General features: G+C 39.8%; 1 protein-coding gene across 1 annotated transcript in view; it reads right to left on the minus strand.

Annotated features, from left to right (window-relative positions):
- The window catches only part of MRPS18A (mitochondrial ribosomal protein S18A), a 48,225-nt gene that overhangs the window by 21,290 nt on the left and 9,614 nt on the right, over nucleotides 1–17,321 (minus strand). The window contains exon 3 of the mRNA XM_054998365.1: nucleotides 11,566–11,670. Coding sequence (XP_054854340.1) covers nucleotides 11,566–11,670 — 105 coding nt within the window. The remainder of the gene's footprint in view (nucleotides 1–11,565; nucleotides 11,671–17,321) is intronic.

Consider the following 17,321-nt stretch of genomic DNA (forward strand, 5'->3'; position numbering starts at 1 on the left):
AAGCTGATTGCTTGCCTTAGACTGGTCCTGAGTTGTCTTGGCTGAAGTGGCCTCTGGTGTCCACGATTAAACCTTTAAAAACCCAGACTACGTTTTAGTTGATTTTATTACTTGTGTTTTTGGATTACAATTTGCAGTAAACTTGCACGCCATGAACCCATAAACACAATCTTGACTGCATAGTGTTTGAATTAAACTAGTTTAATTTCTTTTATATGTTGCCTTGTGTATCATCTGCTTTAGAAAACTATTTGAAAAAGCTAAACTGAAGATTAAAAACTGTTCAATAATGAGAGTATTTTCTGAGATATGAAAACATGGAACGCTATAAATCCTTATAACCTATTTTCTGTAATTTGCTTACAAATTTGTTTTGCCTTAATTGATGACCAATCCTGGATAGGCAGCTACACACGATTTTATGATGTCCTCAGTACTTTTATTAAAGTGCTGTGACTGACTAAAAAACCTTGCAAATTTTATCTAGACCAAATCGGTGTAAAATATTTTATTTATTTTATAATCCTACAGAATATGATGAAATTATTGCTGAGGGGTTGAAACTTTGAAGTCAGCAACAGATTTTTACCAATAGACATGCAACAGGAACATAGAGTTATTTCTATTTCCACGAGCAGTCATGTATGGTTTCTTTGAAAAGTAGAAGACTGTTCTCTCATTTCTACTTATTCCAGTCATGATGCAAAGGATGCCTCCACCTAACATCTACTGCAGTGTTCTTCAACCTCTCCACACTTGTGGCCCACCTTTAAAACCCAGGTGGCAGCACAGAACCCACTGAGTTGCAACCATGTGATAGAAAGCCATGTAACATCAGAGTCATGCAACAGGGAAAAGATGAACAGTTATAACCTTCCAAAAAGTAGAAGAGAAATGGCACCTCTGTAAGGCTTTGTGACCCTGCACGTGGGGCTTGACCCACCCACAAGTCATTCATGGGTTGAAGGTAATTAACACCTTCTCCTTCGCTGCACACTAGCACGGTACAAGCCAGCACAGTCTCTGGTATCCAAGTCCTTGGTAGATGCTATCTGCATATTTCTATTTTTTAAAAGAGGCCAAGATCCAGAAACTATACTGTATGTCACATTTGGTATAATCAGTTTGCAGAAAAAGAACTTTTCCTGAAATAAGATAACTGCACTCTGATCTACAATGTAAGGCTGATGCTAGATCTTCAAAATCCCATAAAAAAATAAGCTCCTGTGGTATTGCCATCAACGTATCTAGAAGACATCTGCCCCTTGTCCCACATTAAATGCTATGTGAACTTACTATCTGAAAGTTTAGGAAATTTGTTAGCAGCCACTCCACACTGTTTTGAATAAAGCTATTTCACAGTACAGAACTAGTGCAGCTGTTCAAGCTCCATATGAATGCTGACTGAAAGTTTCAGCCTATATGTAGCTGAAGCATTAATGCTTGAAAAGAAGTTCTGTTTGCAAGGTCAGACAATGAAGGTACTGGTAAATTACTACTTACTATACCAAAAGGCACATGAGTAAGTTTGAGCATAATCTCCTCACACTAACTGGATTAGAACAGGCAATATCCAGAAGCATGCACTCCCAATATCTAGCTATGAAATTGCTAACTAAGGCCTCTCAACAATTTATCAATGTTCCTTTAGCCACAAAAGGAACTAGCTGAATTAGCACTGGCCAAGGAAATAACTTTCTCGCTATTAGCACGACCAAGTCACTATGACCCTGTCTCTATATTATCCAATATAGCCTGCCAAAGCTTTGCTCTTCTGATCAGACCACGACTGCCCCCAATATCCTCCCTCCCCAAGAGAGGTGTCCCTTCTTATTCAGAATAATTCCAAGAACCTTGAATCACTGCTCTCTCCCTTCATCTAGTCAGGGTACACACCTGGAGTTCTACACTAGAAATAAAATTCTCTTGTCCTGTAACCGGGACCAAAATCTGCTACCAATCTGCACTTTGATTGGCTCCACACAACCCATGCCTGTTTAACTATAGAACACTCACTAACACGACACATGCCACAGCTTCCTTGGCCTCTAGATTATTTGCAGCACAAGATGCTTGGATTTCTACCTAATTTCTCAGATCCCAGTTAATATATCAAAGGGACAGATTACAAACTTTTAAAGGGAGCTCTGACTCTCGAAAGCTTATGCCCTGAAAATTGTGTTGGTCTCTAAGGTGCGATTGGACTCAAATCCTGCTGTACAACTTTTTTATTTTGTCTAGTTCAAATTCTTTGCCTTAGTGGGTTAACTTGCATAGTGCTTGATGTTTGGTGTGCTGTGCACATTTTAGGGAGTGCATGTATTATTTTGACCATTTGAATTTGTTAATTTTCCAGGCCTGATATTTGTGTTATTCTCAAACTTTTATTTCTATTTCACTATATCCAGGTACTCACTATTCATTCAATGCTTACAGAGGCACTTTGTTATTTAGTCAATGACACTGTACTGCTGTTGTGCAGGTCACTGACATGACTGAGGGGCGTTGCTTAAGCTGGGTACAGAACCTAAACCAGAAACTCCTTTATCTTAGGAGTGAGACACAGCAGGAGGGATTTCTCCCTAACGCTCAGGCTATTTGGTTGTTGTGGGTTTTCCGGGCTGTATTGCCGTGGTCTTGGCATTGTAGTTCCTGACGTTTCGCCAGCAGCTGTGGCTGGCATCTTCAGAGGTGTAGCACCAAAAGACGGAGATCTCTCAGTGTCACAGTGTGGAAAAGGTGTTGGCAGGTCATTTGTGTCTACTCAGGAGGGGTGGGGTTGAGCTGAGTCCTCCTGTAAGAGCTTCCCAGGGTGTGGAATGCTAATGGCGGGAGGCTTCACTGTATCCTGAGGAGGCTCAGGCTATTTCATTGTGGATTTTGGCCACATTGCTACTGACCCATGACTAGGGTACATATTTTCTGACAACACACAGTAACAGGGACACCTTTCTTCAAAGCAGATTCCAGGGAGAAAAACTATTTTGCATGGAAGTTCTAAACAAGATTTTTTTTGGATGAAAATGATGACTACTGAAGGGTCATTTCCAGTTACCTGCCAGTGTGCCATGATAGTCTTTCTCCCTGAGGACTAAAAGGATGGACTTCATTTGTCAGAAGTGCAAGCTGGTAGTGTTACTAGAAGAAAAAGTGAGGAGCCTGAGGAATGGACTGGTACCCTTCAAGAGATCGAAGAAGGAGAGGATTTCATCAACAAAAGTCTTCAGGCCCCAGCAAAGGATGAGGAGAGTGGTAGAAGAGACAAACATAATATTTTCCTAATGAACCTCAGAGATCGACAGCATGAGGCAGAAGCAGCAGAGGAAGATGGCACTCAGTGCCATTTGAGCTGAAAAATCGATTCCAGGCCCTTGCTGACATGACAGAATCACTGGCTGATGTTCAATGACAAGGACCTGAAATAACAAATAAGGATGCCATGGAGTTAGAAACAAATAACATTAGAAGGAAAAAGAAAGTCATGGTGATTGATGATTCTCTGCTGAGGGGTGTGGAATGTCATATCTCCAGGCCTAACCCCATAGCCTGAGAAGTATGTTGCTTGCCAGGGACGAAGCTCAAGGATATCACAGATCAGATAGCTAAGCTAGTCAAACCAACAGACCACTACCCATTTGTGATGGTCCATGTGGGAACAAATGACATGGCTATGAAACCACTGAACACATTAGAATCGACTATGAAGTCTGCAGAAGGCAACTGAAAGGAATGGGCAATAAGATGGAGGAACCTGATCTACTAATGCAGACAGAAAAATATGACTTAGTAGGCATTACAGAGACTTGGTGGGATGATTACCATGACTAGAATACAGTAGCGGATGGATATGAGTTATTCAAGAAAAACTGGAAGTGTCATAGAGGAGGTGAAGTGGCACTGTATGTGAAGATAGGGCTTGATTATCAGGAAATACTGGAAGAGAAGAGTGACAACACAGTGGAAAGTGTCTGGGTGAAGATAACGGAGGGAAGGATGAGCAGTATTGTGGTTAGGGTCCGCTACAGACAGCCTGATCAAGGAAATGAGGTGGATTGTCCTCCTGGAGCAGCTTAATAGAGTATCCAAGAAACAGAACCTTGCATTTATAGGAGACCTCAACTTCCCTGATGTGTGTGGGGAGACCAGCTATGCTACGTGTCCAGGTCCTGCAACTACCTACCTTACTTGGTCAATAACTTCCTTTCCGAAATGGCAAAGGACAAGGGGCTCTGCTATACTGGACCTGATATGAACCAACATGAAAGAATTGGTTGATGGGGTAAAAATGGTGGGAACTTTAGGGAGGAATGATCATGTCCTCCTAGAATTCCTTTTGCTGTAGGGTACCAAGGGAGTAGGGTACCAAGGGAGTTAGTAGCCAAACACACATGTTGGCTTTTAGTAGGGCAAACTTTAATAAACTTAAAAATATGATGACAGTTATTCCATTGACAGGAATGCTGGAAGAGAGAGAGTGAAGGGTGGGCTCTCCTAAAAGAAAAACTTTTGCAGGCTCAACCCATCACTATTCCAGTAAGATGGAAAGGCTGTATAAGATCTAAGAAGCCAAGGAGGATGAACAGAGAGCTCAGTGATGAGCTAGGGAGGGAAGAGGAGATTTCAAGAAATAGAGGCAAGGAAATGCATCAAAAGAAGAGTACCTAGGGGTAGCTAGGCACTATTGGGCAGCAGTCGGCCAAAGCTCAGAATGAGCTGAGACTGGTCAGGGGGTCTTACCACAACAAAAAGACGTTCTTTAGGTGAGGAGCAAACTGAAGGTAAATAGGGTGATACCCCTGCTGCTGGGTGAAACGGGAGAAACTCTGATAGAGGACAGAGAAACGACAGAAAGGCTCAATGTGTATTTTGCCTCAGTTTTCTCCCTGAAGAAGAGAACAGATCCACCTAAAGATGGTAATAGGCAAGGCAAGGCATAGCATCAGGTCTGCTACTTGGCACAGGCAGAGAAACTGTTGAGAAGTACCTAGATGCACTGGACGTGTACAAATTCCTGGGACAGATGGGGTGCGCCCATGAGTGCTTAAAGAACTTTCAAAAGAGCTTGCAGACCCTTTATCAATCATCTTCCAGGCCTTTTGGAGGATAGAGCTGGAAGAATGGAAGATGGCAAATGTCATCCCAGTCTTCAAGAAAGGGAAAAGGGACTATCCAGGGAACTACAGGCCAGTCAGCTTGACCTCTGTTCCAGGGAAGACACTGGAGCAGATATTAAAAACATCAATCTGCAAGCATCTGAAGGACAACATGGTGATATGGGGAAGTCAGTACGGATTTGTCCCCAACAGGCCCTGCCAGACCAACCTCATCTCCTTCTGTGGTTGAGTGACAGGCTTACTGGATTGCTGTTGATGTAGTTTATCTGGATTTCAATAAAGCTTTTGACAAGGTTCCTCATGATGAATTGGATTCTAGGATGCGGATTGGACTCAAGGATGATTAGATGCGTAGGTAACTGGCTGGAAAACTGCACTCAAAGAGTAGCTGTCCATGGCATCACATCTGATTGGAGGGAAGTGTCCAGTGGAGTGCCACATGGCTCAGTTCTGGGCCCGCTGCTTTTCAATATTTTTATAAATGATATGGATGACAGTATGAAGGGATTACTCGTTAAATCTGCAGATGACACCAAACCGGGAGGAACAGCAAAAACCGAATTCAACAAGATCTGAATACACTGGAAAAGTGGGCAGATTTGAATAAGATGTGATTTAACATGGGTAAGTGCTGGGTTCGCCTCCTGGGTAACAAAAGTGCAAAGCACGCATACTGAATGAGGAATACACCTGGGTAGCAGTGTGTGTGAATTCCATTTTGGATGAATGTTGGGTCCTGCTGCAGTCAGTTCCGACAGTTGATAGAACCGATTGGTGGTGTTATTGTTGGTCAGACTGCCTTGCTTTCGGAACTGAAGTCTTGGAACGGGTGGCTCGGTCTGGCTCAGCGGATGGTTTGGCTGCTGGCTTAGAAGATCCCGACCGGATCTTCTAAGCCAGACCCAGCCACCCATTCCGAGATGGGAAGCCTGATCGGTGCATGTAAGGATCTTGCCAAGGAAATTTACACAAGACTCCACTATTTGGTTTTTGAAGCTTTAATGTAAAATCCTAGTATCATGATCTAACGAAGGCTTTGTTAAGAATAAGGTATGTAAGAAAAACAGTTACACATATACTTCAGAGATAACTAGTTTTCCTCCCATTTTGTAGCGGTGGACATTCAGGCTCAAGGCTTATCAGCCAGGCTCCCAGCTGCACAACCTTGACAGAGCAGTCCAGCAGCACCATCCCCCACTCTGGGCCCCGATGGCAGATGCCAGCATCTTGACATTGCGTGCCTTAGGAGTAAAGCTTTGGCAGTGGCAGCAGGTTGATGCGTTGTAGGACCCACCCAGGCACAACAGGCATAGGTTGTGGTTGTCCATGTATGGCATTTTCGTGTCGCATTTAGAACATTTTTTAAATAGTGCCTTCTGAGACATGATCTTTGAGTTATTCTCAATGGAATTGCTGGAAGGACAATCAGGATCAATGAAAAAGAAGATGGTAGAAGTGAAGGAGCGAAAAAACAGAACAAGAAACCTCTCTCACTGGTGGCAAAAGAAGAATTGAGGGAGAAGGGGGTGCTCCAGTCTACAGTGCAGCGTTCGGGTGGGTAAACACCATGCATGTGCACTGCGGCCAAGAGCACCTCCTCTAGAGCTTTAGAGCTAGAAATCTCTCTCCAAGGCAGACCTGCGTGTGTGCAGTGGATGGGAAGCTACATATGAGTAGTCAGAGAGATACAACAGCAAAAAATGTGAATGCAAACTTGGGGTGTATCAAAAAAGGCATAACCTCCAAATCACAGGATGTCACTGTCCCACTATATACCAACTTCGTCAGGCTCCATCTGGAGTATTGCGTGCAGTTCTGGAGGCCTCAATTCAAAAAGGATGTAGGCAAATTGGAACGGGTACAGAGCAGAGCAACCAGGATAATCAGGGGCCTGGAGACCAAGCTCTACAAGGAAAGACTGAGGGACCTGAGAATGTTCAGTCTGGAGAAGAGGAGGTTGAGGGGAGACATGATTGCTCTCTTTAAGTATTTAAAAGGCTGTCACTTAGAGGCAGGAAGGGGGCTGTTCCTGTGGGCAACAGAGAAGAGGACTCACAATAATGGATTTAAACTACAAGAGGGAAGGTACTGGCTGGATATTAAGAAAAGCTTCTTCACGTTAAGAATAATTTAACAGTGGAATTGGCTGCCTAAGGATGTAGTGGGTTCCCCCTCACTGGCAGTCTTCAAGGAGTGGCTAAATGGATGCTTTAGGCTGTTCCTGCATTGGGCAAGGTGTTGGATTAGATGGTCTGTAAGCCCCCTTCCAAATTTATGATTCTATGGAAAAAAAATAAGAATGCAGATTCAAATTACTCAGAGGTACATGCTTCATAGCTTTAAATCTTTTAGTAAAGGCAAATTTCAGAGTGCTCTAGTCAAGAAGGATCCAGCAGTGATCTAAATGTAATGTAGGAGCATTCTGGAAAAACTTAACCGAATGCTTCCTTGTCATATCAGCTCTGTGCTACATTGGAAAAATGACATTTTAAAAATAAAGGGAAAGTTGGAGGTTGTTCACTTCTTTATTGTGAACTAAGATGGCTCAATTCAGATTCTATTTGACTAAACACGAAAAACAACCATTGCCTTCTGGCTTATAAATATCTTTTCATAACTGAAATCATTTACATCCTACCTATTTAAGCCTATCTTAAGGCTTAAGAGTATTGATTAACAAATGTTTATAGCAGCTTTGAAAAGGTGTGCAATTCAATAGGCTAGGGATTCATCATACTCATATAGATGCATCAAAACTACAAATATAGGACAGTTAGATAGAGCCAGGTTTCAAAGCATGGGAGAAACAAGAATGTAAAAGGGTTAAAGGAGAAGCATATTCTGGCAAAGTTGAATACTACTGTCATATTCCATGAAATTAACATTGTGTGCTAGTGGACAGCCAAAACGGCAACCACAGATTTGCTTTAATCACTGGAGAGCTCCTGGGAGATGCTGAACGCAATTTTCAACCCTGTAATCTGTACAATCTGATGAAAATGTGAATTGAATTAATCTAGGAGTAATAAACAAAGACTGCACTTGTCTCCATTTTGTGCTGCCAAAGTGAGATGACATTTATTGCTCATATTCAAAGCAAGAGAAGAAACATTTTATATCTTTACCTCCACAGAGTATGTGATTTCTTCTGCAGGGTAAACAAAATGAAATGTAAACAGAATATTCCCTGGAATCAGTGGGTAGCTGAAATCATGGGCAGAACCAGTACCTGAGGTCACGTGGAGAGCTGACAAGCACTGACAATTTGACTAAAAAGTTATTGCAGAGTTACAGTTAGGTACTGTTTATACAACCAGCTCACTCTTGTTACATAATGCTTCTAATCATTATTTGGGCTGCGTAAGAGCCATTGCTTCTCCATGCACTCTTCTGGTATTTCAAGGTACCAATCCACAGTATGCTTGACATCCAGGGATTCTACATTCCAACTGCCCTGAGGAATAATTTGGTTTTTTTTAAATTTGTAATAGAGAACAGGTAAATATGTATAACAAAATTTAATACACAGCCATTTATACAGTCATGTAGAATTTTCCAAGCACTTTAAACTGTCATAATCCTTACAAACGCATTATAAGGTGAAAGCTCAGTGAAAATGTCAAAGAAGTCTGAAACAGGCAAATTCTATGCTAGGAAGTACTAGAAAAGAATGACAAAATAAAATGGGCTTGTTTTGTAACATGCTTATACAATTCTATGTAACTCTTGAAAAGGTACAGAAAAAGGCAACAAAAGTTATCAAAGCGTTACAGTATCTTAGTTTTAGGTGCTTCTGTTTAGAAACAAAGAGAACTGAAGGAATATGAAAGAGTTTCATAAAACTGTGCATGGCGTAAGAAAAGTTGAGTTTTTTCTTCCTCTTAAGATACTGGAATTCAGGAATGACATTCATAGGCAGTAAAATCAACAGAAAATGCTTCTTCATACAATGTATAATTAACTTGTGGAACTCACTGTCACTGAATGTAGTAATAGCCACTTGTGTCGGTGACTGTGAAAGGGGATTAGACAAATTTATAGAGAATAGCGCCATCAATGGATATGAACAAGAAAAATCCATGTTCTGAGATACACTAGCAGTTGCTGGGAGTCAACAATAGAGAAAAGTTTTGGCCTTCTGATTGTGAACTTTCTAGAGCAGTGTCCCCAAACTTTTTGAGCCTGCAGGCACCTTTGGAAGTCTGACACAGAGTGGTGGCTGGCTACAATCGCAAAGGCTACTGCAGGAAGTGGAGCCAAGCACAGTATGTCAGGCAGCAAGGTTATGTATAACTTCAATAGTAACTTTTCAACATTTCATGAGAGAATCTGTTTAACAGGATGCCTTTTAAAATGGACATATCATTTAAAAATATTTCCTTGTATACAATCAGCTTACCTTCAGTCATGCAGTGAAACTGCTGCCAAACCAACATTTTTAAAAATCTGCACAGCCAATTAGGTTTCCAGTGGCCAATCAGAAGCCCTCCTGGGCAAAAGCCCCATCTGGCCCTGCCCACTTTCTAAACACACTTGGCAGACACCAGAAAAAGTGTTCACAGGCACCACATAGGGGACCACTGAGGCAAACAGAAGCCAGACTTGCTGGACCAACAGTCTTACCAGCAAGGCTCTGTCATTCCAGTAAAATCATAAGAAGTTATCCCTACTAATCTTTCACATTCCATTACAACCATGACAGCTCAACATCTTGCATTATTTTATAAATAAGCAATACTTAACATGTGGCAAATGTCATCATCACTTTCAAAATATATGGTGCTTTGTGTTTGCCATTTTCCATTATTTTCACACACTCCTCCTCAATTCTCCAAGCCTTCTTAAAAACACGTTAGAGGAATAGTAGCTTAGCTAACCCTCTTGGGATGTATGTGATTCAGGTCTGCCGATAAACTTTATGTCTCAAGCATTTCCTTACTTGCTTTCTTGAGAGCTCATCCACTAAAATATCACTATTAAATTGTTTAAAGCTTTTTCTAACTCATTATTTTTCTTATTCTCTCCTTTGTCATGAACAGCATCTGCTGTCTCAAGTCATTTGTTTTCCTCCAGATGTATTTCTAGCTCTAGCTATTAATCCCATTGGCATTGACTTATTCCACAGTTTTAGTTGCCTTATCTTTAATGATGTGTCCTTGTCTGGGTCCCTTCCTTTCCATCTTCAATATAGAATTTATTTTTTCTGTCTCTTCTGTTTCAGGCTTTGAATACTCTTGTGAAAACTATCTAGAATTCAGTGCTTATTTCTTACATTAACCCATTCAGAAGAACTGTTAACTTTAGATCTTAGCTTACAGCACATTTAACTGTTGGTTTTTGTCACCATTGGTACATTTTAAATCTCTTCTAAACTTTAATGGGGAGAGACTGTGGCTTAGCGGTAGAACATCTTTTAGCATGTGTCCAAACTTTCCAACTCTTGCTCACCTTTTCTCTTTATGTTTCCTTGAAAGCCAGTTCACACTGAAAATAAATGCCACTTTGAATGGATCTGGAGGTATCCAAATTTACAGGAGAATATATACTTTTAATATATACTAAAGGGGCTTGCTGAAGCAAATTTTTATAAAAAGTAATAATTCCTTACAATTTCACATTTTCAGCACAAGGAGACATAAACTGTTTTTCCAGACAAGTTTAAGTTTCATAAATTTAATAAAGAAGTTACATGTACCATTCCAAGGGAACTGATCTGATGCTGGAAACTTGCAATGCAGTCCTAGGCAGTTACATGATTCCAAGTTGAAGTCAGTGAGCTTAGAAGAGTGTAACTCTTCTTAGTACTGTACTCTAGGACTCACATTAAGATTAACAAATTCAGAAATCTTCAAACATGTATACTTTGATATGATGTGCTCTTCTACCCATACATGAAAACAGAACAGCAACCAGGATCTAGGTGGATGCTATGAGATCTGTAGTCTTCCTTTCTATGCTACTAATTACAGATGCAAATCAGATTCTTTTAAGTAAGTGCCTGAGTAGATGTGCACAACTGTCACTGGAGATATGGGTTTGAATGTGCTGGAGATCACATTGCATGAAATTAAGTATTTGTACATGAAACTGCACAGGCTCTAACCATGAATATGGGGTATGTATACAGTGGCAAAGAAAGAGATGTGCAGGGGCCAAACCACCATTTGGAAAAGCAATGGCATGGAAGCAGACTGAGTCAACTGTAAGGTTTTGATATAAGCTACACAGTTCCACTTCACAACCTACCACTCTTTTCTGGCATTACTAGCATGTAAGAAATTGCCTAAAAGTAATAATATTAAAAACTGTATATTGTGAAAGAGGGGAATACTGGCGAGTAAGAGAACAAGTGACACCACCTAGTAGATGTATGATGTAAGTTTTGAAAATATAAGTCAGCTAGCTCTTGAGGTTGAAAGTATTTTTTTTAAAGATTTCCACTTGAACTCACCTCATATGTGTACTTGTGCTTCAGGTTCCAGCGACAAATAGGACACTGACCAGAAGGATTTGGAGGAATTGGGGTTTCCACATCTTCTAGAATTTTACCTTCAATCTAGGAACCAAATAGATGACACTGAAAAGGGCAGAGTAAGGATTCCAGACTTTCAGATACATTTGGGACTACTGCTCCATCTTAACAAGAATACCATTATACAAATTTAAATATAAAAAACTTAAAAGGAGAGAAACTGGCCTTAATGATAGCAATCTAATGGATACTTGAGAACAAGAAGAAAACCATCTCCAAGAAATAGTATGAATCTTGCAAACATGACCAAGTTCAAGATTATTAGTCATGTGTAACAAAGTGTTATTTCAGGATTATCATTTTGAGAATATCAGCATATCTGGGTTCATGTGCAGCAGAAGCTTGGAGTTGGCTCTTTTTGTTAACAGTTCTGGGAGGGAAAAGCATCCTTCATTTATCATAACCGAAACAGTTTTTCCATCACAGATTAGGATGTCTCCCTGTAGTATACATTCCTTAAATTTAGTCCAATGTAGCTTGAAACAGCCTAAAGTGATGGAGTTGAGAGCATTTCCCACAGGAAGGTATTTCAACAACTGAGTATAGCTGACAAAATGCATGTATCAGTTTTGTCTGCTCTCTTTAAGGGAGATTTTTAACAAGAAAATTCTCTCGTTTGGTACAAGCAGAATTAAGGAACTTAATTCAATAATATCTGTCATCATTCTTTGGGTTAAAACCAGCCTAGAGAAAAATTAGATGCAGTAGATCTGACAGCCACAAGGAGTTGGATGTTATCAATATGCAGAGGACACCCAGCTCTGTATCTTGCTATCCAGGTCCCCACAGGATGCAGCAGAAATATTAGATCACTGCCTGACAGCCGTGATGAAATGGTTGAAAAACAACAAATTGAAATTGAACCCAGACAAAACTGAAGTGATACTTATTGGGAAGTCAGACATCTTGAAGGACATTGTACTCCCCACTTTGGATGGAGTTCGTCTGACCCTTGCAGACTCAGTTAAGAGTCTAGGGGTTATACTGGATCCAGCGTTATTACAAGAAAAACAAGTTAAGACAGCAGCGAAAAATGCTTTCTACAACCTCACTCTATCCTGGAAGATGGCTTCTTATCTCGACATGGCCAACCTGGCCACCTAGATCCATGCTATGGTAACATCAAGGCTTGAATATTGTAATGCACTATACATAAGCCTCCCATCTAGGAGGCTCCGAAAAAAATGGGATGTAAAAGGAGAACTGTGGCAGTTAGAAAATTTTTAAAGAATAGTGTTGTAATGACAAGAGAGAAGGGATCTTACCATTTAGGGGGAATGTAATTATAATCTAAGCTTATATAATGTTTAAGGGGATTTTACATTGAATATATGGGATAATGAGAAGGGGTAAACAGATATCTCGATGAGGTATACTATACATGATATATGACATAAAACAACAGGTTAGTAGATCAGACTCTATATATAATATGATATGCGGCTGTGTTGTGTGGTGATGTATGCTGTGCTACATTGGTGGCACAGCATACAACATATATATAATATATTACTGTGATATATACTATATTGATAGTGTATTTGATGGAGTATATGTTGAAAAGAAAAGAAATAGAATAAGTTTAAAGTAAGAGATAGGGTGATCTTTGTTATATATTATATTATATTAGTATGTTATATTGAGTTGAGATATACTATATTGATAGTAGGTTTGATAGAGGTTATGTAAAAATAAGAATGTGCTTAGAATAAGAGATATTGAATTAGAGTTGGTAGGGAAATATAAATGAAATAGATTTAAGTAATAAGAAGGGTTAGGGGTTGGAAAGCTGTTGGAAGTCAATAGGGAGGGGGGAGGAAAAGGGTGGGGGTTAGAGCAGGGGGCAAAATGGGATTATTTGTGTCAAATTTGCAAAATTTTCTTTGTTTTACCACTCACTAATAAAATTTTATTAGGAGGCTCCAATTGGTGCAAAATGCTGCAGCTCAACTGTTATCAAGAGCAAGCAGGAGCATGAACATCATTCCCATCCTACAGTTGCTCCATTGGCTACCCATCAGTTACTATGCTCAGTTCAAGGTATTAGTTATTACATACAAAGCTCTTCATGGCTTTGGTCCGGCATACCTATGGGACTGCCTCCCTCCCTATGTTCCTCCATGGCAGCTTCACTCATCTGAACAGGGTCTCCTGCAGGTGCCAGGCTGCACACAGGTGAAGTCAGCAGCAGCCCCTATATGGGCTTTCTCTGTGGTGGCCCCTGTCTTGTGCAATGACCTGCCTGTGGAAGTCAAAAAAGCCCCCACTCTCCTGGCTTTCCGCAAACGATGCAAAACCGAACTATTCCAAAAGGCTTTTTACTCAAATGGGAGGGCTGTATTGTAGGGATGGGGTCTCAGATGCTTCTCTAATGAGTTAGGGACTGTACACTTCATCACTGTATTGCCTTACATATAATCTGTTGCTTTAAATATGGACTCCTATGAACCACCTGTGGTCCATGTTGTCTAATGTCAGTCCTAGAATTGATTATGTTCTGTTTTCAGTATTTTTTCTACTCTATATTGGATTCTTGCTAATGCTGTGTCTTTTAAACTTGTGTCAGTTTACCCCATGGCATTGTTTGTGGAAATGTCCTTGATACTGTATTGAAATGTACCTGATACTGATTGTACTAATCTCATACTGTGTAATCTGTCTTGAGTCTCAGTGAGAAAAGCAGACTATAAATGACATAAATAAAATAAAAGTTTAGCATATTCCACTTGCTGATTAGTATTATACACTATAAAATTATTTAAGTATCAGCTGTATTTTCTCTCTCTCTAAGGTGGTTGATTGAAAAAGCTCTACTGTAAACTAATAGGTTATTAACATAGTTATTCTTGCCTAAACCCACTGAAATCAATGGATTTATACTGGAGTAATTCTGTATAGGACTGAACAGTGAGTTCAGGGCTTATCTGCACAGGACATTAAGACATGGGGTGAATGAGACTTCAGGCTTAATGTGGATAACAGAAAGCTGCTGTAGCATAGTGGTAAAGTGGTTCGGCTGTGAATGAGCACTGTACTGGTTCAAATCCCACTACTGCCATGTACTCAGTGGGTGGCCTTGGGTAAGCCACTCCTCAGTCCCAGCTCCCCAGCTGTATTGTGGGTCTAGTAATAACACTAACTTGTTCACTGCTCTTGTTTACCACTCTAGTCTTATATATAAGTATATAAGTGCAATTATTATTGTTATAACACAGTATAGATGTAAAGAAATGATGTGAACCTAGAAAGTTTCACATAGTACTGTGCCTTTATTAAACTGGTGATACTTCCTAAATGTCTGCTGTGGTCATGCTCTTAAAGAAAGTCCTCTTCAGACCCACCCCGCAGTAGATATTCTTAAATGTATGGAGAAAAGGGAGATGTGGAGACTTTTGATACTATAGACAGGGTTATATATGATGGAAAGATAGATAGCACATATGTCCAGGGAACTGAGATGAGATTATGTGCAAATGCTATGAGATAAAAACTGTTAAAAGCCAGCATGGTGGTTTGGTTAGAGTGTTAGACTAGGTTCTGGGAGACCCAGTTTTGAAACCCCACTCTGCCAAGAATACTCACTCACTAGCTGAGTGACTGGCTTTGGGCCAGTCACTCTTTCAGCCTAACACACCTCACAGGGATTTGTGAGGATAGGAGAACGTTGTAAACTGTTTTGAGTCCCCATTGTGGATAAGAGCCTAGCCATGTTGATCTGTAGAACAGCAGGATTTGCGACCAGTGGCACCTTAGAGATCAACAAGTTTTTCAGAGTATGAACTTTTGATAGTCAAAGCTCCCTTCTTCAGATATAGCTCATATTCTAAAAATCTTGTTGGTCTCTAAAATGTCACTGTACTTAAATCCTAGCAGAGTATAAGAATCTTTTAAAAAAACATTTGCCGAGCACCACAGGAACAATACTAGTGGACTGCCAGATAACTTCTATTTTGAGCCTGCAATGCTTAGTAGCTTCCCTAACAAAACTTGGCAAGATGCATTGTGAGAAGCTACACTGCATGCCTTACATGGCATGAGGGAAACTGGAGAAGACCCTGCTAGGTACCTACTACAGCTGAGTAAGATCTGGCCAAGTTTGTTTCACCTCTGCACAAAGGTACTTAAGGCCTGAGCATACTCAGCAGAGCTTCTTTGTTGTACTGTATGTATACTGTAAGATGTTCTGGATCCTCACTGGGGAGAAAAACATGGTATAAATTAAAAGAAAACATTATAGAATTTCAAGTAGCATGATTGTAAAGGACCTTGGAATTAGATCCCATAGCTGACAACTGGGGATACTTGCCAAACCAACTATCTGAGAAAATAAAGCAGTTACTTAAGTTAACTTATGGTGGTGGTCTTAACATCTAAATCCCTAAATGGTATCTACCATTTTATCCTTGCTATGTTTTTGTAGGACCAATGGCAGAACTATTTTAGTCAGCAAACAATTAACTAGGTGTTTTTCTTGTGCAATCATAACCCTTGCAGCAAAAGACTCTTTGAAATTATTTTGTACAACAGTCCAAAACATGAGTTACAAAAATGCACTGCAGACAAAAATATCTAAAGAGGATATTTTAATTTTAGAAAATGGACTGATATGTTTTGATTATCTCTTTAAAGAATTGTTTTTTTGCAACTTTTTGTAGAGATAAGACTTTTTTCGTCATTTTCCTTCTAACGGTTGAAAAATGAAAATCTGAAAAAATTTGAAATATGTCACATCATCTTCCAAGAAAAAACAAAAGCCAATCTTCTACAGTAACTTTGGATATTTTCTTCATGTTTTTATCATTTTGTTTAACTATAGACAGTTTTACACGTAGCTTTTCCTTAATGTATCTCTAAACTTAAGTACATAGTTTCATGTTCAACAGCACCTAAACAAATTCAATTTTATGTAAAGTGATGGATGATCATCTTGAAATGTTTGACTTATAAGGATAGTTGGACTTGAGACATTCCATTCTGTATCCATTTAGTGTAATGCAAGTTACTACTATGAAATTAATATATTTGTGTAACTCTCACACACAATAAAATTTAAAGTGGATATGAGTACTCAAGAGCATTATAAAAGGTATATTAACATCACCTAGGGCTCAAATGTTTCATGAAATTTAATACAAGTTTTTTAGGAACGATTAACCTAGCAAATCAAAGTTAATGTGAATGTACCCACAAGTGTCTTAATGGAAGAATTCCAGTAAGTGCTATACCTTTGTTATCAAATTCTGGCTTTATTTATTTTCCCACCATATAGTTATGATGCTAAAGGAGAAAAGCTAACTGTCTAGACAACATCTTCAGATTACACTTAGGACAAAAATAAAATACACAATCACTTGTAGAGCATACTGAATTTAATCTGTGTTATGTACCTAAACCAGCCTCCTCTCTAAGGTTGACCAACAGATCTAGCCAATCACAGGTAAAGCTCTCTGATGTCAGAGACTACTGCTACCAATTAGAGATGTATTGTAGGATGGTCCCAGTCTAGTAATGGTTCTGGACTTCCATGACAAAAAGGAAATCTGGCCAAAGCTGGCTGTCCTTTGTCAAAAAAGGATTGTTGTCCAGGTAATCCCGATGCAAAATATAGGACAAAGAATTATTTCACTATCCAAATCACCACAGAGCTGAGGAAAGGAGAAAACAGAGCATAAACA

This window comes from Eublepharis macularius, chromosome 1 (genome assembly GCF_028583425.1).
Source record: "Eublepharis macularius isolate TG4126 chromosome 1, MPM_Emac_v1.0, whole genome shotgun sequence".
NCBI lineage: Eukaryota > Metazoa > Chordata > Lepidosauria > Squamata > Eublepharidae > Eublepharis > Eublepharis macularius.